The sequence below is a fragment of the Phyllobates terribilis genome, unplaced genomic scaffold, assembly GCF_046119375.1.
Source record: "Phyllobates terribilis strain yellow unplaced genomic scaffold, ASM4611937v1 Scaffold_11__3_contigs__length_659146591, whole genome shotgun sequence".
Classification (NCBI taxonomy): Eukaryota; Metazoa; Chordata; class Amphibia; order Anura; family Dendrobatidae; genus Phyllobates; species Phyllobates terribilis.
Window position 1 is genome coordinate 615878617 of NW_027362771.1, and position 24176 is coordinate 615902792.

The following is a 24176-nucleotide window of genomic DNA, read 5'->3' on the forward strand; positions in this document are numbered from 1 at the left end:
GACAACACCGCTCCCACTCCCACGTTGCTGGCATCCGTATAGAGTATAAAGGGTTGGCCATAGTCGGGGTAGGCCAGGACTTCGTCTCCCATAAGAGCCACTTTCAGTCGATTCGTCTTCTTTTTTACCCCACTTGAACGGAGGATTCGGGTTCTTGGCCTTCTTGGCCTAGCCTACTAGGAGGTCCTGCATGGGTGCCGCTATCTTGGTGAAGCCCTTGACGAATCTCCTGAAGTAGCCTACCAGCCCGAGGAACTGCCGCACTTCCTTGAGAGTGGAGGGTCTTGACCAGTCCTTGATCACGGTGACTTTTTCAGGTTCTTGTGCTACACTTTCGGCGCTTACCACATGACCTAGGTACTGCACCTTGGGCTTCAACAGGTGGCACTTGGACGGCTTTACTTTCATGCCAAAACTGGATAAGGCCTCGAACACCTCGGCCAGGTGCTCCAGGTGGTCTTCGTATGTCTTTGAGTAGACGATTATGTCGTCCAGGTACAGCAGAACAATTTCAAAGTTTTTGTGTCTTAGGCAACACTTCATTACCTGCTGGAATGTTCCTGGGCGTTGCAGAGCCCGAATGGCATGCAGTTGAACTTGCAGATGCCCATTGGTGTCGTAAACGCGGTCTTCTCTCTGTCCGCCTCTGCCTGGGAACCTGCCAATACCCACTGGTGAAATCTAAAGTGGAGAAATAGTTGGCGGATCTCAGTGCTGCTAATGATTCCTCAATTCCATCTTTCTTTCTAACAAGGACTAATGGAGCTGCCCAAGGGCTACAACTATCTCTGATCACCCCTGCCTCCTTCATCTCCCGTAACATTCCTTTGGCACATTGATAGTGAGCTGGGGATACAGGCCGGTACCTCTCTTTAATGGGCGGATGATCTCCTGTGGGGATATGATGTTGGACCCCTTTTACCTGCCCAAAGTCTAGTGGATGTTTGCTAAAGACTCGCTCATATTCTTGGACCACCCGGTACACCCCATGCTTTTGGTGCAAAGGGGTGGAGTCAGTGCCTGCTTGCAGCTTTTGACACCAATCCTCCACCTGCCCCTTGGAGCCATTGTCCTCTGCCTGTTCGGACGGAGGCAAGGGTTCCACTGCCTTTATTGCGTTGTTACTGACAGTGAATAGCTTAGCAAGGGTGGCATACCAGGGTAAATGGACCTCTTTCTCCCCACAATTCAGGATGCGTATCCGTACTCTCCCTTGCGTACATTGACTACCCCCCTGGCAGTCAAGATGGTGGGCCTACTATCAGAGTACACAGGTTCCACCAGGGCCTAATAATCTTGACCCCTGAGACCTATTGCTGCCCGACACCATATCAACATTTCACTCCTAGGGGGCATTGCAATGGGAACGGATCACTCATCCTGACACTGCCAATTTCTCCACCAGACAGTTCTACCTGTTGCCTTTTCATCAGGGCTCTGATCTCCTTCTGCAGAACTCGCTGCTGACTAGAACTCGCAGTCTCTGCGACCTGTTGCAACAAAACAATAATTTCCCCAAGACAATTCTCTATCACATTGGTGCCTAAGGTTATCATGGGATGACTTTCTCGGCAATCAATTTCTACAATACTCATTCCTTGTGATGGCAGTTCTACTCGGCCAACTTTTATGGTCACCTCTTTATACCCCACCTGAGGCAAGGCCTGAACATTGCTGGCATAGATGTTAATATGTTCATCTGGACGGCGGGTAATGTCTGAATCAGTCCAGCATCGTTTAAAAAGGATATATGGCATCGTGGTCACCTGTGAACCAGTGTCCAGCAACGCGTTCATCGAGATGCCATCAAGCACGACAGGAAGGACCGGTCGTCCGCCCACGTACTTGTCTCGCCAGCTATGTGGGCCTGATCGTCTTACTCCTGGGGGTTGACCCTCTGCCCCAGGGGTTGCTCGTTTAAATCGCAGAATCTTGCGAGGTGCCCCGCCTTTTGACAGCGGCGGCAGATGGGTTGTCCATTCTGGTCGTAGCGATCGCTGTTTCTCCCTCTGGTCGGTGGAATTCTTCTCTGTCGTCGCCATGGGACGTCATCTGGACTGGAAGCCAGCTGAATTCTTTCCTTTGGAGACACTTGCATGGTCTGCACGGTTTTGGTTAGTGTATCCACACTTTTGGTCAGCTCCTGGACCTGAAGGCGTAAGTCTGCCGAGGGGCCATTATCTAGGGTCTGCGCGTCAGCCTCCACAGGTGCTGGGGAGAAGGACGGCGCCTCCTGGTAGTATGTGATAGCTGGGCACTGGAGAGATGCAGTTCCACTTGGGGTTGATTCTTGCAGCACCTGGATGGCTCGGTCTTTAAATTGCGCAAAGTCCAGATCAGGGTTTTGCAGAGCCATAATGCACAGCTGTGTCCGGTGGGCGTTAGACAGAAGCCCCTCAATAAACTGTTCGGTTAGCAATCTGTCCTCGTCTCGCACACTGTCGGGGTCTACCTGTTTAATGGCCCACAGCGCCTCCTGCAGGTTTAGAGCATAGTCCCGTACACTGTCCTGCACCCTTTGTTTGCACCCGTAGAACTTCATTTTAATCTCCGCTGCTGTGTGGGTGTCAAAGGTATCCTTCAACCGGGCCAGTATTTGCTTAACAGTGCTTTTGTCCCTGCCCGGCCAGGACTTCACCACCCTCTGGGCTGCACCGATTAGCTGGCCTATGCGGATGCTGACTTTTTGCTCCTCAGACAGGGTGTTCACTTGGAACAAACTTCACAGTCTCTCCTCAATTTCGCTCAGGGTGTGCGACTTCCCTGAGTATTGGGGCAACCACGCCGCCCCTGGGATATGCGGCATGGATAAAGGCATTACAGTGGCGGCAGCCGCGCCCGCAGCTGGATCCTCTTCCAGGTTGGCATCTTCCTCCCCCCCTAGTGAACCTCAGCCAGGTCCTGCGTTTCGGCTGGTGTACCAGTATGCTGCTCTGCAGGCGAGAGGGATCGCTTACCCGGCGGTTCCGGATCGGGGCCTCCTGCTTCCCCTCCGCTGCCATCAAATCACGAGATTATAAGGCTCAGCAAAGTCTATGGCACACAGTACCCGGTTATACCGGGCTTCGAATCCTGTTCGTGACGCCAAGTTGATGCAACCACTGGGGCCGTGGGGTACTCGGTAGCTGGGCCGGTTCTTTTCTGGGGTAGTCACGATGGCAGTGACCCGGTCCGTGGCCCCGGGCGGTAAAATGAAGCGTAAGTGTAAAAGTCAATTTTGGGGAATATATTTGTGATGCCACCCGTGGTATGCGGCTATATGGGGCCGCCGCTGCGATGCAGATCCAGTGGAGCTGATGGTGACGTAGCAGAGTTGGTTCAGCTCTCCACAGGCAGAGCTAAGCTCCAGGGCAGTATATGGTGAATTGTGGAGATAGATGTTGTTGATGCGATGTAATGCAGGGCTGAGGGCGCAGATAATGACCAGACAACAAATTAATGGCGGTTTCCTCTATCTTTACTTGCGGTTTGTCAGAGCAGACCGGGTCACTGGTACTAGCCGGTAGTGGTAGTCCGGGCGGCCTAGAAGCAGTTTGGGAATCCACCTAGCCAGGTGGAGTTGTAGGCCTTCCCTCTGTGCTATTCTCTTTGGACCTGCTGCTGAAAGCTATGCTCCGGCCCTCGTTCCTGAGCAAAACGTCTATTCCTCACCCGTATGGCAGGCAGCTCGAGCATTCTTCAAGTGTCGCTCCTTCGTGGCGGCGCTGGGCCCTAGGATGCTGGGGCCAGGAGACCTGCAGTCTCCTGCCCTCCGGATTTAGCTGCTGGGCCTTCAGTGCCCACACAACCACAGACTCCAGTGTCCGATTCCCTTGCGCTTCTCTCTGAGGCGAGCTTGTTCACAGCTCCCTTTCCCAGGTCCTTCCTCGTCGCTCTCCTGTCTCCAACTCTCCTTCCACTCGCTCTTTCTGACCCCGCCTCCAGAGTCCAGTTTAAAGGGGAGGAGCTCCCCTTTCTGGTCTGGAGCCAGGAAAGTGTTGGATGCTGGTATACCTGATAAGGGGACCCCTCCTTGCTTCTAGGCATGGCATCACCCCCTGTGAGGAAGGCAATGCCACTGTGGCAACCGGACCCTTGGGGTGCCACAGTACCCTTAAGCAGATTCTCAAGATGCTGGTTGAATCCCATGGGCGCAACTGGAAGCGATACCTCCCACACCTGCTGTTTGCTTACCACAGGCGTCAACGAGGTTCTCCCCCTTCGAGCTCCAGTATGACAGATGAATCCGCAAGCCCCTTTGTCTGGTAAGGGAATCCTAGGAAGGGGAATTGAATACTCCCAAAGTGTCAGTCATTGAATATGTCATGCAGCTCTGTGGCAAAATGCAGTTAATGGCGCGGCTGATGCATAAGAATATGGTGCAGGCCCAGGCCACCCTGTAGCTGTAGTATGACCGGAATCCCCGCGAACGGGTGTAGAAAGTGGGTCAGAAGGTGTGTGGTTCCTAGTACCAGGACAAGCTTCAGACGGCCTGGGAAGGTCCATACTTAGTGCATCAACGTCTTAATGACTTGATTTACGTCTTCACAATTGACCATGTCAACATGATAAAAGCACATCATGATAGGGAAGCCTGTAGCCTTCCCAACGAAGGTGAGCGTGAAGACCTGTTGGATTTGCTGGCTGCAGCCTAGGATAGAGGGCCTATCGAGGACACAGAATTCAGCCCGCAGCTATCTGTCAACCAGAGGTCCCAGCTGCAGGAGGTATTCCTGTCCTATCTGACCATCTTCACTGGTGTACCAAAGAAGCCACAGCTAGCCCATCCACCAGCCAAACACAGAGAGTCAACCCTAAGTCCAACAACCAGCATACCATGCCTTCCTTGAGGTGCAAAAGGACATCAAAAGCGAGATAGATGAAATGATATGCTGGGTGTGATTCAAAGGTCCAAAAGTGTGTGAGCCTCGCCTGTAGTTCTGGTCCCAAATAAGGACAAGACAACCCAATTCTGCAAGGACTACAAGAGGCTAAATACTATCACAGCTCCCTCTGTGTACCCAATGCCACACATCGATGAACTGCTGTATCACTTAAACGGTGTCGGGTATTTGACAATCATGGACTTGAGTCAGGGTTACTGGCATATTCCCCCGTCCAAGGAGGCAGAGGAGACATCTGCCGTCATTACCAAATTTGGACTGTACTAATCTCTCATCATGCAATTTAGCATGAAATATGCCCAGCCACTTTCTAGCAATTCATCAACCAACTGCTCGAGAGCTAGATTGGTTTGCTGTCACAGGTTTAACGCGACAGAGTTGCCCAGGAGACCGAGGTGTCTGATTTCACGGATTCCTGCACCGATTAGAAGCACTTCATCAATATTATTCTGCTAGCAATGCAGAGGTTAATCTGTTCCGTTTAGAGCTTCTGGAGCTTATCTGCTTTGATGGTCTCAGCTGTTCAGGGTTGGCCACTCTCCTCTGATATATATACTCGCCTCTGGTAATCAGGGATTGCCAGAGTTCGTTTCATACTGTCTGGTACTGGATTTGGAGGAGCTGTTTGTTTGAGGAGGCATTTGGTGTGTTATTCTAAAGACTTTTGCTTGGTAATTTGCCTGTGTGCATATCCTGATCTGCTCCTATTTGTTTTTTCCTTCCTTTACTTCCCAGTGTTACGCACTTGTTTGTGAATGCATATTTGTATGATTGGTATTTTCATTTATCCCTATACATCTTCCCTTGTTAGTCTGGTTTGTATATTCTTATACACTACTAATCTCCACTTCCCTAAATGGGGGAAGGGACAACGTCTGATTCAGGAGATCATCAAAGCATGTGGCCACGGCATTTTTACTATTAGAAGTAATCCGGGGAGCAGTGATAGTTAGGTCGCCCCTAACTTTAGGGACAAGGAATGAGCCCTGGCCCCAGGATATCTGACATCAGTGTGGTGATAGCAGTCCTCAGTTACACCTGGGGCAGGTGCTCAGGCAGATCCAGGGTGCTAGTTTGACTATAAAAGAAAGGAAAACATCAAATTGGCATGTCGGAGGGGCAGTACCTCGGTAACTGAGTGGGTGGCGGAACTGTGAAGCAAGACCCCGGGAAGGTCGATTCTATAGTCTCCTGGCCTACCCCCAAGACGAAGAAGCAAGTGATGTCCAGCTGAGTACTATACGAAGTTTGTCTCCAACTATAGTGCCCTTGCAAAGCCTCTAACGGACCTCATCAAAAAGCTACAGCAAACAGTCGACTGGACGGCTGACTAGTCCTTTGCAGCCCTGAAAGCTGCCCTCACCAGTTCCCAAGTTCTACAAGCCCTGGACTTCAACCCAACAGTTTGTAGTTCAAACTGATGCCAGTGCATTTGGCCTAGGTGCTGTGCTCAGCCAGGTAAACAGGATAGCGGAAGAGCATCCGGTGATGTTCCTCAGCTGTAAGCTCTTTCCCCAGAAAGTGGCCTACAGCACTGTGGTGAAGGAGTGTCTCGCCATAGTGTGGGCCCTGCGAAAGCTGCAGCCCTACCTATACGGATGCAACTTCCTCATAGTGACTGACCACAACCCTCTCAGCTGGCTATAGCAGGTGGTCATCAACAATGGTAAACTACTGTGATGGAGCTTGGCTCTACAGCATTACAATTTTACCATTCAGCAGAAGAAGGGTAGCGAAAATGGCAATGCTGATAGGCTGTCCCACTAAGGGGATGTAGGGAAGATTGGCTTGGGAGATGATCTGTAAATTGGTCTCCCTTGCCATCTCCAAAAGGGTGAGGTGCTATAGAGTTAATTGCAAATCTATAAGCCATTTCATAGTTGATAGTGAATATTGAAGAAAGGGTATGACTTCCATGCAAGGGGACCCCCTGATGTGAACAGGTAATTAAAGAGGATTAGCTGATGGATGCAGACCAAACACGGCTGACAGAGGAGATCAGGGATAGCACAGAATTATGGCCTGTAGAGATAACCTATCACCCAAGTCCTCAGTTGCAGAAGAATGGGAAAGGTGACAAATTTGTGGCATTAGCCTCAGCGTGACCAGAACTGGCAGGCAAACTACTTTAAGCTTCTTTGTCCTCCCCTTGCAAGCTGTGAATATTGACCTTTATGAACAGCATACACATGACAAATATGAGAGTCATGAGAGTCGTCACGAACGTAACGCCTTGGCTTACTAAGTGACTGGGCGGTTGCGACAGCACCTTTCAAATTAATATCGGGCAGGAGGGTGACGACACGTTTGCCATGTTTCCACTGTATGGATAGACAAAATCAAAATAGGAAATAGGACCATAATATCTCCCACCTGGGACTCTCAGGGGGGAAGATATCGTAGAAGTTTGGGATCCCAAAAAAAAAAAGAAAGACACATCCCTGACCAGCCCCCCGTATAAGTCACCAGAGGGGAGGTATGTGGGCGTAACTTGTGTTAATAGAACTAAATACCGAACTATGATCATTGTCAGCTCTGGGAGTCACAGTTCACTGAGGTTCTGTACCGTTTCCTCCAAAAACTTAGAGCTGCCCTTCATAAAAGCCAGAGAAACCCTGCGACATCAGGTTTAGTACATTTCTTCTGTTTATCCTTTTTATATGATTGTATATGCTGTATAATTTTGTCCATTTTGTAACAATTTTGTATTTTTTTATAAACACTGCTTACTTTTTGGATTAAATATATAAAATTTAATAGCTCCATTTCTCTGGCTCTGTGAATCGCACTCCTGAAGCCAAACACTACCTGTAACAGGTGTCCAATCAGCCTGTATAAACTATTGGTGGGGGCAACTAGTTCCTTTTGTGACCGTACGGGGGGCATATACTCAAGAGGAGACTCTCCAAATCTACCTCAAGAACTTGGGAGTTTCCGCTCAGTTTCTGTTACACAAACTCTAAAATACCCCATAAGGGGGATAATCTGCTGAACATGATCCTTCTAATCAGACAGGTGCTGACCCTTTCACAGCCATCATCCGTACTCCAAATGAGAACATCCTGATATCAATGCAGCAGTAGTCGGGCAAATAGATGGGGGAAATGCAATAGTTTGGATGCCACTTAAGGATATTTTTTTTACAGGAATTTAGACAAGTCTCCTAATAAAGTGATTTGCAAAGTTTAATAATTTTCCATGATGCACAAAATTATATAAAAACAAAAGTCAATAAATCTGAGCTAACGAAGTGTAGTAGAGAAAATACAATGAGTGTTCATTGGTAGCGCAGCCTCCAGTTATTACAACGATCGTTAGTGTTCACCCTTTAATACCACAGGTCGCTGCGTGGAAGACGTTGTCCTATAGGAGAATGCATAGTCAGGAGCCTTCATCTTCCTATAAAAGAGGCTGAAGGGTCTAGTCTCTGTATTGCAGCATGGTGCGGGGTCACACGAGATGAATGTCCGCCAGGAGTGAACCCAAAGTCCTAAATCACACATCTCCATTTACCAGCCGGAGTCTCAGACATGGATACGGAGTGCTGCCTTCTAGATGTGCCGAGGTCAGAAGGAAACGGTACCGGGAATGTTCTACATCAGTGAGAAGGAACAATGGTGGGAAGCTGGGGGGAGATCCGGGGACACACAGGAGGGACGGCTGGGGGGAGATCCGGGGACACACAGGAGGGACGGCTGGGGGGAGATCCGGGGACACACAGGAGGGACGGCTGGGGGGAGATCCGGGGACACACAGGAGGGACGGCTGGGGGGAGATCCGGGGACACACAGGAGGGACGGCTGGGGGGAGATCCGGGGGACACACAGGAGGGACGGCTGGGGGAGATACGGGGACACACAGGAGGGACGGCTGGGGGGAGATCCGGGGGACACACAGGAGGGACGGCTGGGGGGAGATCCGGGGGACACACAGGAGGGACGGCTGGGGGAGATACGGGGACACACAGGAGGGACGGCTGGGGGGAGATCCGGGGACACACAGGAGGGACGACTGGGGGGAGATCCGGGGACACACAGGAGGGACGGCGGGGGGGAGATCCGGGGAAAAACAGGAGGGACGGCTGGGGGGAGATCCGGGGACACACAGGAGGGACGGCTGGGGGGAGATCCGGGGGACACACAGGAGGGACGGCTGGGGGAGATCCGGGGACACACAGGAGGGACGGCTGGGGGGAGATCCGGGGGACACACAGGAGGGACAGCTGGGGGGAGATAAGGGGACACACAGGAGGGACGGCTGGGGGGAGATCCAGGGAACACAGAGGAGGGATGGTGGGGGGAGATAAGGGGACACACAGGAGGGACAGCTGGGGGGAGATCCAGGGAACACAGAGGAGGGACAGCTGGGGGGAGATAAGGGGACACACAGGAGGGACGGCTGGGGGGAGATCCAGGGAACACAGAAGAGGGATGGTGGGGGGAGATAAGGGGACACACAGGAGGGACAGCTGGGGGGAGATCCAGGGAACACAGAGGAGGGACGGCTGAGGGAGATCCAGGGAACACAGAGGAGGGACGGCTGAGGGAGATCCGGGGAACACAGAAGGGTGACCTCTGGGGGGGAGGGATTCGGTGTATACAGATGAGTGACCTCTGGGGGGATACGGTGTATACAGAGGAGTGATCTCTGGGGGGATACGGTGTATACAGAGGAGTGATCTCTGGGGGGATACGGTGTATACAGAGGAGTGATCTCTGGGGGGATACAGTGTATACTCTCTGGGGGGGATCCAGTGTATACAGGGGAGTGATCTCTGGGGGGATCCGGTGTATACAGAGGAGTGATCTCTGGGGGGATCCGATGTATACAGAGGAGTGATCTCTGGGGGGATCCGGTGTATACAGAGGAGTGATCTCTGGGGGGATCCGGTGTATACAGAGGAGTGATCTCTGGGGGGATCCGGTGTATACAGAGGAGTGATCTCTGGGGGGATCCGGTGTATACAGAGGAGTGATCTCTGGGGGGATCCGGTGTATACAGAGGAGTGATCTCTGGGGGGATCCGGTGTATACAGAGGAGTGATCTCTGGGGGGGTCCGGTGTATACAGAGGAGTGATCTCTGGGGGGGTCCGGTGTATACAGAGGAGTGATCTCTGGGGGGATCCGGTGTATACAGAGGAGTGATCTCTGGGGGGATCCGGTGTATACAGAGGAGTGATCTCTGGGGGGGTCCGGTGTATACAGAGGAGTGATCTCTGGGGGGATCCGGTGTATACAGAGCAGTGATCTCTGGGGGGATCCGGTGTATACAGAGGAGTGATCTCTGGGGGGATCCGGTGTATACAGAGGAGTGATCTCTGGGGGGATCCGGTGTATACAGAGGAGTGATCTCTGGGGGGGTCCGGTGTATACAGAGGAGTGATCTCTGGGGGGGTCCGGTGTATACAGAGGAGTGATCTCTGGGGGGATCCGGTGTATACAGAGGAGTGATCTCTGGGGGGATCCGGTGTATACAGAGGAGTGATCTCTGGGGGGATCCGGTGTATACAGAGGAGTGATCTCTGGGGGGGTCCGGTGTATACAGAGGAGTGATCTCTGGGGGGGTCCGGTGTATACAGAGGAGTGATCTCTGGGGGGGTCCGGTGTATACAGAGGAGTGATCTCTGGGGGGATCCGGTGTATACAGAGGAGTGATCTCTGGGGGGGTCCGGTGTATACAGAGGAGTGATCTCTGGGGGGGTCCGGTGTATACAGAGGAGTGATCTCTGGGGGGATCCGGTGTATACAGAGCAGTGATCTCTGGGGGGATCCGGTGTATACAGAGGAGTGATCTCTGGGGGGATCCGGTGTATACAGAGGAGTGATCTCTGGGGGGGTCCGGTGTATACAGAGGAGTGATCTCTGGGGGGGTCCGGTGTATACAGGGGAGTGATCTCTGGGGGGGTCCGGTGTATACAGGGGAGTGATCTCTGGGGGGGTCCGGTGTATACAGAGGAGTGATCTCTGGGGGGATCCGGTGTATACAGAGGAGTGATCTCTGGGGGTTTCGGTGTATACAGAGGAGTGATCTCTGGGGGGATACGGTGTATACAGAGGAGTGATCTCTGGGGGTTTCGGTGTATACAGAGGAGTGATCTCTGGGGGGATACGGTGTATACAGAGGAGTGATCTCTGGGGGGATACGGTGTATACAGAGGAGTGATCTCTGGGGGGATATGGTGTATACAGAGGAGTGACCTCTGGGGGGGATACGGTGTATACAGAGGAGTGATCTCTGGGGGTTTCGGTGTATACAGAGGAGTGATCTCTGGGGGGATACGGTGTATACAGAGGAGTGATCTCTGGGGGATACGGTGTATACAGAGGAGTGACCTCTGGGGGGTACGGTGTATACAGAGGAGTGACCTCTGGGGGGATACGGTGGATACAGGTGAGGGATCTCTGAGGGAAACGGTGGATACAGGTGAGGGATCTCTGAGGGAAACGGTGGATACAGGTGAGGGATCTCTGAGGGAAACGGTGGATACAGGTGAGGGATCTCTGGGGGAAACGGTGGATACAGGTGAGGGATCTCTGGGGGATACAGGTGAGGGTTATCTTGATCATTTATGAATGTGGTGGTCTCACGCCCGTTGGGCTTTTGTTGCAGGGCGCAGATGGGACACGTGGGCAGTGATCCAGTCATACTATGATTGACAAGTCTCTAGATCCGGTGGCTCCTCTGCGTCAGCGTGGGATATTGCAGGATCGGTGTAGATCCCTCCATTGGTCACGTCCACACCTCGGTGGGGATCACTCCTTCTTTGCTGTTGAGAGGAGGCAGAAGATTCTCCTCAACAAGGAAGTAGAGGGGGAAGTCCACCAGGTGGCCGCGCACCCGGGCCAGGATCTGGCGGGAGAGGTCGGGGTCCGTGCTGGCCAGGCTGGGCATGGTGGTGTACGCCTGCCGCACCCGATGGCTCTGCACAGCGTTGGTCGGGAGGCAGCGGAAGACCTGGAGACAAGAAGATGGAAAGGTTAGAGCAGTCCGCTGCTGCAGCTCCGGGTGTAACTGGAGACGTAGAGACCCGGCTTTCGGTACCTGGTCATACAGCGCCGTGTTATTCAGGGACGTCTGAGTCCAGACTGCAAAGAACGGATCCGATACAGGATCAGAGACGTCCAGACATGGCGGAGCCTCTGCCCCAAGCAGAGTCCTGGGGAGAGAAGGGAAGATGAGGAGGGCGGTACCGGGAGATGATGGGGGAGCAGTAGTATAAGGAAGACGACTATGGGGGAGATGATGGAGGAGTAGTATGAGGAGGACTTGCATGGGACAAGGGTTTGTCCTGGGGCTGGGTGCACAGAATGACACACAATCACTTACATGAAGCAGTCGGTGCGCAGGGTGAGTGCGTATCTCCCCGCCTGGTACGGCTCACCGCCCATGACGGACCACTCGTACTCCGTGTCCTCCACCATTATTGCCAGCTCGCTGTCCCTCTTTCCCAGCATGCTCCGGTCATTGATATTCGCAGAGCCTTCACAGAGCGACAGAAATGGAGACGTCACACAGAGCGAAGCCGCGAGCTGCAGAGAGGCCAGCGCCATCTACGTGGTCACCGCCATTATCTGGCACCTACCGATGATGACTCTTCGGTCGTCCACTATCAGCATTTTGCTGTGAATGTAAATGAGTTCTGTGATCAGAGATCCATCGGGCATGTCACCGTGTGTCCGCAGGCCGCAGACCGACAGGTACTGGCGCCAGGCATCGCCCACTGCAAGGAGAGAGGGCACAGGGCGGGTCAGAGGACGGAGCAGGACGGGCGACAGAGGAGGAAGGAGCAGGACGGGCGACAGAGGAGAACGGAGCAGGACGGGCGAGAGAGGAGGACGGCGCAGGACGGGCGAGAGAGGAAGACGGCGCAGGACGGGCGAGAGAGGAAGACGGCGCAGGACGGGCGAGAGAGGAGGACGGCGCAGGACGGGCGAGAGAGGAGGACGGAGCAGGACGGGCGACAGAGGAGGACGGAGCAGGACGGGCGACAGAGGAGGACGGAGCAGGACGGGCGACAGAGGAGGACGGAGCAGGACGGGCGACAGAGGAGGACGGAGCAGGACGGGCGACAGAGGAGGACGGAGCAGGACGGGCGACAGAGGAGGACGGAGCAGGACGGGCGACAGAGGAGGACGGAGCAGGACGGGCGACAGAGGAGGACGGAGCAGGACGGGCGACAGAGGAGGACGGAGCAGGACGGGCGACAGAGGAGGACGGAGCAGGACGGGCGACAGAGGAGGACGGAGCAGGACGGGCGACAGAGGAGGACGGAGCAGGACGGGCGACAGAGGAGGACGGAGCAGGACGGGCGACAGAGGAGGACGGAGCAGGACGGGCGACAGAGGAGGACGGAGCAGGACGGGCGACAGAGGAGGACGGAGCAGGACGGGCGACAGAGGAGGACGGAGCAGGACGGGCGACAGAGGAGGACGGAGCAGGACGGGCGACAGAGGAGGACGGAGCAGGACGGGCGACAGAGGAGGACGGAGCAGGACGGGCGACAGAGGAGGACGGAGCAGGACGGGCGACAGAGGAGGACGGAGCAGGACGGGCGACAGAGGAGGACGGAGCAGGACGGGCGACAGAGGAGGACGGAGCAGGACGGGCGAGAGAGGAGGACGGAGCAGGACGGGCGAGAGAGGAGGACGGAGCAGGACGGGCGAGAGAGGAGGACGGAGCAGGATGGGCGAGAGAGGAGGACGGAGCAGGACGGGCGAGAGAGGAGGACGGAGCAGGACGGGCGAGAGAGGAGGACGGGCGACAGAGGAGGACGGAGCAGGACGGGCGACAGAGGAGGACGGAGCAGGACGGGCGACAGAGGAGGACGGAGCAGGACGGGCGACAGAGGAGGACGGAGCAGGACGGGCGACAGAGGAGGACGGAGCAGGACGGGCGACAGAGGAGGACTGAGCAGGACGGGCGACAGAGGAGGACGGCGCAGGACGGGCGAGAGAGGAGGACGGAGCAGGACGGGCGAGAGAGGAGGACGGAGCAGGACGGGCGAGAGAGGAGGACGGAGCAGGACGGGCGAGAGAGGAGGACGGAGCAGGACGGGCGAGAGAGGAGGACGGCGCAGGACGGGCGAGAGAGGAGGACGGCGCAGGACGGGCGAGAGAGGAGGACGGCGCAGGACGGGCGAGAGAGGAGGACGGCGCAGGACGGGCGACAGAGGAGGACGGCGCAGGACGGGCGACAGAGGAGGACGGAGCAGGACGGGCGACAGAGGAGGACGGAGCAGGACGGGCGACAGAGGAGGACGGAGCAGGACGGGCGACAGAGGAGGACGGAGCAGGACGGGCGACAGAGGAGGACGGAGCAGGACGGGCGACAGAGGAGGACGGAGCAGGACGGGCGACAGAGGAGGACGGAGCAGGACGGGCGACAGAGGAGGACGGAGCAGGACGGGCGACAGAGGAGGACGGAGCAGGACGGGCGACAGAGGAGGACGGAGCAGGACGGGCGACAGAGGAGGACGGAGCAGGACGGGCGACAGAGGAGGACGGAGCAGGACGGGCGACAGAGGAGGACGGAGCAGGACGGGCGACAGAGGAGGACGGAGCAGGACGGGCGACAGAGGAGGACGGAGCAGGACGGGCGACAGAGGAGGACGGAGCAGGACGGGCGACAGAGGAGGACGGAGCAGGACGGGCGACAGAGGAGGACGGAGCAGGACGGGCGACAGAGGAGGACGGAGCAGGACGGGCGACAGAGGAGGACGGAGCAGGACGGGCGACAGAGGAGGACGGAGCAGGACGGGCGACAGAGGAGGACGGAGCAGGACGGGCGACAGAGGAGGACGGAGCAGGACGGGCGACAGAGGAGGACGGAGCAGGACGGGCGACAGAGGAGGACGGAGCAGGACGGGCGACAGAGGAGGACGGAGCAGGACGGGCGACAGAGGAGGAAGGAGCAGGACGGGCGACAGAGGAGAACGGAGCAGGACGGGCGAGAGAGGAGGACGGCGCAGGACGGGCGAGAGAGGAAGACGGCGCAGGACGGGCGAGAGAGGAAGACGGCGCAGGACGGGCGAGAGAGGAGGACGGAGCAGGACGGGCGAGAGAGGAGGACGGAGCAGGACGGGCGAGAGAGGAGGACGGAGCAGGACGGGCGAGAGAGGAGGACGGAGCAGGACGGGCGAGAGAGGAGGACGGAGCAGGACGGGCGAGAGAGGAGGACGGAGCAGGACGGGCGAGAGAGGAGGACGGAGCAGGACGGGCGACAGAGGAGGACGGAGCAGGACGGGCGACAGAGGAGGACGGAGCAGGACGGGCGACAGAGGAGGACGGAGCAGGACGGGCGACAGAGGAGGACGGAGCAGGACGGGCGACAGAGGAGGACGGAGCAGGACGGGCGACAGAGGAGGACGGAGCAGGACGGGCGACAGAGGAGGACGGAGCAGGACGGGCGAGAGAGGAGGACGGAGCAGGACGGGCGAGAGAGGAGGACGGAGCAGGACGGGCGAGAGAGGAGGACGGAGCAGGACGGGCGAGAGAGGAGGACGGAGCAGGACGGGCGAGAGAGGAGGACGGAGCAGGACGGGCGAGAGAGGAGGACGGAGCAGGACGGGCGAGAGAGGAGGACGGAGCAGGACGGGCGAGAGAGGAGGACGGAGCAGGACGGGCGAGAGAGGAGGACGGAGCAGGACGGGCGAGAGAGGAGGACGGAGCAGGACGGGCGAGAGAGGAGGACGGAGCAGGACGGGCGAGAGAGGAGGACGGAGCAGGACGGGCGAGAGAGGAGGACGGAGCAGGACGGGCGAGAGAGGAGGATGGAGCAGGACGGGCGAGAGAGGATGAAGCAGGACAGGCATAAGGATGTGGAGTGCCCGGTCCTAGCCCCTGCAGACAGTGTTGTATTACAAGAATAGTGTTGTGTGGTTTTATTGCGTTATATTGTGCAATGTGGTTTTTAGTAATGTGTACTGTAAGATGTGATATGTTGATAATTGGCGTGTAGGGCGATGGTAATGTACAGTGTATGGGTAAGGTAAAGCGTTACTGTATAAAGCAATGCTTCATATATAGTGCAGGGTAAGCATAGGATAAGATATACTCTTAAGTCAGGATTTATATAGACTCCTAGACTGTTAGAGATTAAAGAGACCTCCGGGTCTTCATGTCCAACCCCCGGCTCAATGCAGGATTCACTAAACCATCTCAGACAGATGTCTGTCCAGCCTCTGTTTGAAGACGTCCATTGAAGGGGAACTCACCACCTCTCGTGGCAGCCTGTTCCACTCATTAATCACCCTGTCAAAAAGTTTTTTCTAATATCTAATCTGTGTCTCCTCCCATTCAGTTTCATCCCATTGCTTCTAGTCTTTCTTTGTGCAAATGAGAATAAAGATGATCCTTCTACAGTGTGATCTCTCTTCAGATATTTGTAGACAGCTATTAAGTCTATATTTGTAGACAGCTATTAAGTCTCCTCTTAGCCTTTTTTTTTTGCAAGCTAAACATTCCCAGATCCTGCAACCGTTCCTCATAGGACATGGTTTGCAGACCAGTCACCATTCTGGTCGCTCTTCTCTGAACTTGCTCCAGTTTGTCTATGTCTTTTTTAAAATGTGGTGCCCAAAACTGTACACAGTATTCCAGATGAGGTCTGACCAAAGAGGAGTAAAGACCGATAATGACTTCACGTGATCTAGACTGTATGCTTCTGTTAATACATCCCAGAATTGTATTTGCCTTTTTTGCTGCTGCATCACACTGTTGACTCATGTTCAGTCTATGATCTATTAGTATACCTAAGTCTTTTTCACATGTACTGTTGCTTAGCTCTATTCCTCCCATTCTGTAGATGCTTTTTTTCATTTTTATTGCCCAGATGTAGGACTTTAAATTTCTACTTGTGCAAAAAACATTCTGTTAGTTGCTGCCCACTGCTCCAGTTTATTTAGGTCTTTTTGAATCCTCTCTCTCTCTTCTCTAGTATTAGCTATCCCTCCTGGCTTTGTGTCATCAGCAAATTTAATCAGTTTACCTTCAATTCATTCATCTAAACCATTTATAAAGATGTTAAACAACAAAGGGCCCAGGAAAGAACCTTGTGGTACCCCACTTGAGACATTCTTCCAACTGGATGTGCAACCATTTATGACCACTCTTTGGGTACAAATCGCTAAGACAGTTATGAATCCACCTTACTGTAGTCTTGTCAATCCCATACTTGGTCATTTTTACAATAAAATTGATATGAGATCCTTTGCCAAATGCTTTGCTGAAGTCAAGATATAGTATATCTACTGCGTTTCCCTGATCCACCCAGTCAGTGATTCCATCATAGAAGGAAATTAAATTAGTCTGACATGACTTATTAGTTACAAACCCATGCTGACTCTGGTTAATCCCTTCATTCTCATAAAGGTACTTGCATAAATGTTCTTTAATAATTTGTTCAAAGATCTTTCCTGGTATAGAAGTAAGGCTCACAGGCCTATAGTTTTTGAAGATGGGGACAACATTCGCTCTTCTCCAGTCTTCTAGGACTTCGCCTGTTCTCCAAGAATTTTCAAAGATTATGGAGAGTGGTTCAATAATTTCCTCCGCTATCTCCTTCAGTACCCTAGGATGTAATTCAACTGAACCCAGAGTAGTGACAAATATTGCTAGGCATTGTAAAGTGTAATATGCTTAGTGCATACTGTTAGAAGGTAGTGACTGACGTGAAATAGGTGAAAGGTGAAGGTGAAGCAATCGACTGCTGGGGAAGAGAAAGGAGACTGGTGATTGGTCCCGGGAGAGAGGACGGCGAAGGGCAGGAGAGAGTCTCGCACAACACCGGTTACTATCCCGATGGTGATAAACCCTCAACGAATACACGGTATTTGGGGGGCACGAGTGCGGGGCCATCTGTATACACCAGATGGGGGCACTCTCTCCAGATACTGTATTAGATCTCACTTACTTCCATCCTTCAGACGAGAAATAATAGAGTTGTCTCCACGGCAAATAGAGCTGCAAAAGAAATAGAAAAAGCCTCACAACGGTGTAAGTACCACATCCAGCGCACAATGTCTGTGGGCAGAGTCCACGCGGATAAGGATTGGTGGCACTGCAAGGCCCGGGCAGAGCGGCCCGGACGTCTAGACTCTGCTCCAGCAATTTGTGATGTCACATCAGCCTCAAACTTCACGGATGTGTGAACCTGACCCCAGATATGTCCCCCATGAGAAACGGCCTCATCTCCATTACTACGGACCCCTGACAACTCCTCCAGGACCTCTGATGATGAGGTGTTACCTGTATGTAAAGTGCAGTATGGCTTGGATGGAGTTTCCACCTCCCATGTCAATATTACCCTCGAAGCCGGGTAACAGCGGGATCACGATGAAGACGCGGAACGTTCTGCCTTCTCTGGAACAAAAGAGAATTAAACCAGGGAGGATTGGATAGCTTTTGTTTACCCCGAGCGTCAGCGTCATTGTCCCCGCACGCCCAGCCGTCAGAAACCACGCCCGCACGCCCAGCCGTCAGAAACCACGCCCGCACGCCCAGCCGTCAGAAACCACGCCCGCACGCCCAGCCGTCAGCCACCCCGCACGCCCAGCCGTCAGCCACCCCGCACGCCCAGCCGTCAGCCACCCCGCACGCACAGCCGTCAGCCACCCCCGCACGCCCAGCCGTCAGCCACCCCCGCACGCCCAGCCGTCAGCCACCCCCGCACGCCCAGCCGTCAGCCACCCCCGCACGCCCAGCCGTCAGCCACCCCCGCACGCCCAGCCGTCAGCCACCCCCGCACGCCCAGCCGTCAGCCACCCCCGCACGCCCAGCCGTCAGCCACCCCCGCACGCCCAGCCGTCAGCCACCCCCGCACGCCCAGCCGTCAGCCACCCCCGCACGCCCAGCCGTCAGCCACCCCCGCACGCCCAGCCGTCAGCCACCCCCGCACGCCCAGCCGTCAGCCACCCCCGCACGCCCAGCCGTCAGCCACCCCCGCACGCCCAGCCGTCAGCCACCCCCGCACGCCCAGCCGTCAGCCACCCCCGCACGCCCAGCCGTCAGCCACCCCCGCACGCACAGCCGTCAGCCACCCCCGCACGCACAGCCGTCAGCCACCCCCGCACGCACAGCCGTCAGCCACCCCCGCACGCACAGCCGTCAGCCACCCCCGCACGCACAGCCGTCAGCCACCCCCGCACGCCCAGCCGTCAGCCACCCCCGCACGCCCAGCCGTCAGCCACCCCCGCACGCCCAGCCGTCAGCCACCCCCGCACGCCCAGCCGTCAGCGACCCCCGCACGCCCAGCCGTCAGCCACCCCCGCACGCACAGCCGTCAGCCACCCCCGCACGCACAGCCGTCAGCCACCCCCGCACGCACAGCCGTCAGCCACCCCCGCACGCCCAGCCGTCAGCCACCCCCGCACGCCCAGCCGTCAGCCACCCCCGCACGCCCAGCCGTCAGCCACCCCCGCACGCCCAGCCGTCAGCCACCCCCGCACGCCCAGCCGTCAGCCACCCCCGCACGCCCAGCCGTCAGCCACCCCCGCACGCCCAGCCGTCAGCCACCCCCGCACGCCCAGCCGTCAGCCACCCCCGCACGCCCAGCCGTCAGCCACCCCCGCACGCCCAGCCGTCAGCCACCCCCGCACGCCCAGCCGTCAGCCACCCCCGCACGCCCAGCCGTCAGCCACCCCCGCACGCCCAGCCGTCAGCCACCCCCGCACGCCCAGCCGTCAGCCACCCCCGCACGCCCAGCCGTCAGCGACCCCCGCACGCCCAGCCGTCAGCCACCCCCGCACGCACAGCCGTCAGCCACCCCCGCACACACAGCCGTCAGCCACCCCCGCACACACAGCCGTCAGCCACCCCCGCACACACAGCCGTCAGCCACCCCCGCACACACAGCCGTCAGCCACCCCCGCACACACAGCCGTCAGCCACCCCCGCACACACAGCCGTCAGCCACCCCCGCACACACAGCCGTCAGCCACCCCCGCACACACAGCCGTCAGCGACCCCCGCACACACAGCCGTCAGCGACCCCCGCACACACAGCCGTCAGCCACCCCCGCACACACAGCCGTCAGCCACCCCCGCACACACAGCCGTCAGCGACCCCCGCACACACAGCCGTCAGCGACCCCCGCACACACAGCCGTCAGCGACCCCCGCACACACAGCCGTCAGCGACCCCCGCACACACAGCCGTCAGCCACCCCCGCACGCCCAGCCGTCAGCGACCCCCGCACACACAGCCGTCAGCCACCCCCGCACGCCCAGCCGTCAGCGACCCCCGCACACACAGCCGTCAGCGACCCCCGCACACACAGCCGTCAGCCACCCCCGCACGCCCAGCCGTCAGCCACCCCCGCACGCCCAGCCGTCAGCCACCCCCGCACGCCCAGCCGTCAGCGACCCCCGCACGCCCAGCCGTCAGCGACCCCCGCACACACAGCCGTCAGCCACCCCCGCACGCCCAGCCGTCAGCGACCCCCGCACACACAGCCGTCAGCCACCCCCGCACGCCCAGCCGTCAGCGACCCCCGCACACACAGCCGTCAGCGACCCCCGCACACACAGCCGTCAGCGACCCCCGCACACACAGCCGTCAGCGACCCCCGCACACACAGCCGTCAGCGACCCCCGCACACACAGCCGTCAGCGACCCCCGCACACACAGCCGTCAGCCACCCCCGCACACACAGCCGTCAGCGACCCCCGCACACACAGCCGTCCGTGACCCCCGCACACACAGCCGTCCGTGACCCCCGCACACACAGCCGTCAGCGACCCCCGCACACACAGCCGTCCGTGACCCCCGCACACACAGCCGTCAGCCACCCCCGCACACACAGCCGTCAGCCACCCCCGCACACACAGCCGTCAGCGACCCCCGCACACACAGCCGTCAGCGACCCCCGCACACACAGCCGTCAGCGACCCCCGCACACACAGCCGTCAGCCACCCCCGCACGCCCAGCCGTCAGCGACCCCCGCACACACAGCCGTCAGCGACCCCCGCACACACAGCCGTCAGCGACCCCCGCACACACAGCCGTCAGCGACCCCCGCACACACAGCCGTCAGCGACCCCCGCACACACAGCCGTCAGCGACCCTCGCACACACAGCCGTCAGCCACCCCCGCACGCCCAGCCGTCAGCGACCCCCGCACACACAGCCGTCAGCGACCCCCGCACACACAGCCGTCAGCGACCCCCGCACACACAGCCGTCAGCGACCCCCGCACACACAGCCGTCAGCGACCCCCGCACACACAGCCGTCAGCGACCCCCGCACACACAGCCGTCAGCGACCCCCGCACACACAGCCGTCAGCGACCCTCGCACACACAGCCGTCAGCCACCCCCGCACACACAGCCGTCAGCGACCCCCGCACACACAGCCGTCAGCGACCCCCGCACACACAGCCGTCAGCGACCCCCGCACACACAGCCGTCAGCGACCCCCGCACACACAGCCGTCAGCGACCCTCGCACACACAGCCGTCAGCGACCCCCGCACACACAGCCGTCAGCCACCCCCGCACACACAGCCGTCAGCGACCCCCGCACACACAGCCGTCAGCCACCCCCGCACACACAGCCGTCAGCGACCCCCGCACACACAGCCGTCAGCGACCCCCGCACACACAGCCGTCAGCGACCCTCGCACACACAGCCGTCAGCGACCCCGCACCTCACCTGTGAGCCCAGAATATGCGCTGGACGATGGCGTCTGAGATCATGTTCTGGATTGTTCGTCCCTCTGTAGAACTGATGAAAAACTGGTTCTAGAAAGACAGAGGAGAATACAGAGCACCCCATAATCATTGCCGCCGTCACCGCTGACAGATGAGGACAATACAATTTATTGTCTCTTTCTGGGCAATAACATTTTTTGGGGATTTTTTTTTCACGTGTTCAAGTAATTAAAGGGTGGATAGGACAATCAGTGCATCGAACAATGGCTTCCAAAGGTGACCATACGTCCGGGGAGAGGAACAAGGGTGGGCACACATCTTAGGAGTACAGAGCAAAACTCCAATATTTAAAAAAAAGAATAATAATTTTTTACTCCGATGGAGTTAAATCATGATTCTGTTACCACCAGGTGGCGCTCATGGCACGGAGATTAATACAGCTTGCTCACATTGACCATATAAATAGCTGAGAGCTAGGGGGCTCCCCTTACTAGTGTGGAGGGATTGCAGATTAGCAGACATCACACATCTAACACGCTAGTATACAGGCGGACTCACCTCTATATACACATAGTGCTCCGCCTGGGATATACAGTGCAGGTAAGCATTGAGGATGGAGCACTCGTTACAGCCGGCCGACCAGCGATCAACTGAGCGCAGCACCTGCAAGAGAGCGGCCGGGGCACAGAACACGTCATGAAGGGCAGGACACCACACACCACATCCACAGCTCCACAGGACACCACACACCACATCCACAGCTCCACAGGACACCACACACCACATCCACAGCTCCACAGGACACCACACACCACATCCACAGCTCCACAGGACACCACACACCACATCCACAGCTCCACAGGACACCACACACCACATCCACAGCTCCACAGGACACCACACACCACATCCACAGCTCCACAGGACACCACACACCACATCCACAGCTCCACAGGACACCACACACCACATCCACAGCTCCACAGGACACCGCACACCACATCCACACCTCCACAGGACACCGCACACCACATCCACAGCTCCACAGGACACCGCACACCACATCCACAGCTCCACAGGACACCACACACCACATCCACAGCTCCACAGGACACCGCACACCACATCCACAGCTCCACAGGACACCACACACCACATCCACAGCTCCACAGGACACCACACACCACATCCACAGCTCCACAGGACACCACACACCACATCCACAGCTCCACAGGACACCACACACCACATCCACAGCTCCACAGGACACCACACACCACATCCACAGCTCCACAGAACACCACACACCACATCCACAGCTCCACAGGACACCGCACACCACATCCACAGCTCCACAGAACACCACACACCACATCCACAGCTCCACAGGACACCACACACCACATCCACAGCTCCACAGGACACCACACACCACATCCACAGCTCCACAGAACATCACACACCACATCCACAGCTCCACAGAACATCACACACCACATCCACAGCTCCACAGGACACCACACACCACATCCACAGCTCCACAGAACATCACACACCACATCCACAGCTCCACAGGACACCACACACCACATCCACAGCTCCAGCACAGGACACCACACACCACATCCACAGCTCCAGCACAGGACACCACACACCACATCCACAGCTCCAGCACAGGACACCACACACACCACATCCACAGCTCCACAGGACACCACACACCACATCCACAGCTCCACAGGACACCACACACCACATCCACAGCTCCACAGGACATCACACACCACATCCACAGCTCCACAGGACACCACACACCACATCCACAGCTCCACAGGACACCACACACCACATCCACAGCTCCACAGGACACCACACACCACATCCACAGCTCCACAGGACACCACACACCACATCCACAGCTCCACAGGACACCACACACCACATCCACAGCTCCACAGGACACCACACACCACATCCACAGCTCCACAGAACATCACACACCACATCCACAGCTCCACAGGACATCACACACACCACATCCACAGCTCCACAGGACACCACACACCACATCCACAGCTCCACAGGACACCACACACCACATCCACAGCTCCACAGGACACCACACACCACATCCACAGCTCCACAGGACATCACACACCACATCCACAGCTCCACAGGACACCACACACCACATCCACAGCTCCACAGGACACCACACACCACATCCACAGCTCCACAGGACACCACACACCACATCCACAGCTCCACAGGACACCACACACCACATCCACAGCTCCACAGGACACCACACACCAAATCCACAGCTCCACAGGACACCACACACCACATCCACAGCTCCACAGGACACCACACACCACATCCACAGCTCCACAGGACACCACACACCACATCCACAGCTCCACAGGACACCACACACCACATCCACAGCTCCACAGGACACCACACACACCACATCCACAGCTCCACAGGACACCACACACACCACATCCACAGCTCCACAGGACACCACACACACCACATCCACAGCTCCACAGGACACCACACACACCACATCCACAGCTCCACAGGACACCACACACCACATCCACAGCTCCAGCACAGGACACCACACACTACATCCACAGC

The 24176-nt window shown here is 57.1% G+C and overlaps 2 protein-coding genes across 7 annotated transcripts in view; both read right to left on the bottom strand.

The window, feature by feature from the left end:
* Positions 1–8050: 8050 nt before the first annotated feature.
* LOC141167130 (uncharacterized) lies at positions 8051–11580 on the bottom strand. The gene is made up of 2 exons (XM_073654506.1): positions 11250–11580; positions 8051–11216 (listed from the first exon to the last, which is right to left on the bottom strand). The coding sequence occupies exons 1-2, from the start codon at positions 11448–11450 to the stop codon at positions 8379–8381; spliced, it is 3039 nt and encodes a 1012-aa protein (XP_073510607.1). The 5' UTR covers positions 11451–11580; the 3' UTR covers positions 8051–8378.
* The window catches only part of PLD2 (phospholipase D2), an 86360-nt gene continuing 73665 nt past the window's right edge, over positions 11482–24176 (bottom strand). For all 6 annotated transcript variants that reach the window (XM_073654510.1, XM_073654507.1, XM_073654509.1 and 3 more), the window contains exons 18-25: positions 22089–22193; positions 21532–21620; positions 18129–18242; positions 17794–17843; positions 12467–12604; positions 12211–12364; positions 11926–12040; positions 11482–11838 (exon numbers count right to left, since the gene is read on the bottom strand). In XM_073654510.1, the coding sequence (XP_073510611.1) occupies positions 11614–11838; positions 11926–12040; positions 12211–12364; positions 12467–12604; positions 17794–17843; positions 18129–18242; positions 21532–21620; positions 22089–22193 (990 nt within the window). In that variant the 3' untranslated portion in view covers positions 11482–11613. The remainder of the gene's footprint in view (positions 11839–11925; positions 12041–12210; positions 12365–12466; positions 12605–17793; positions 17844–18128; positions 18243–21531; positions 21621–22088; positions 22194–24176) is intronic.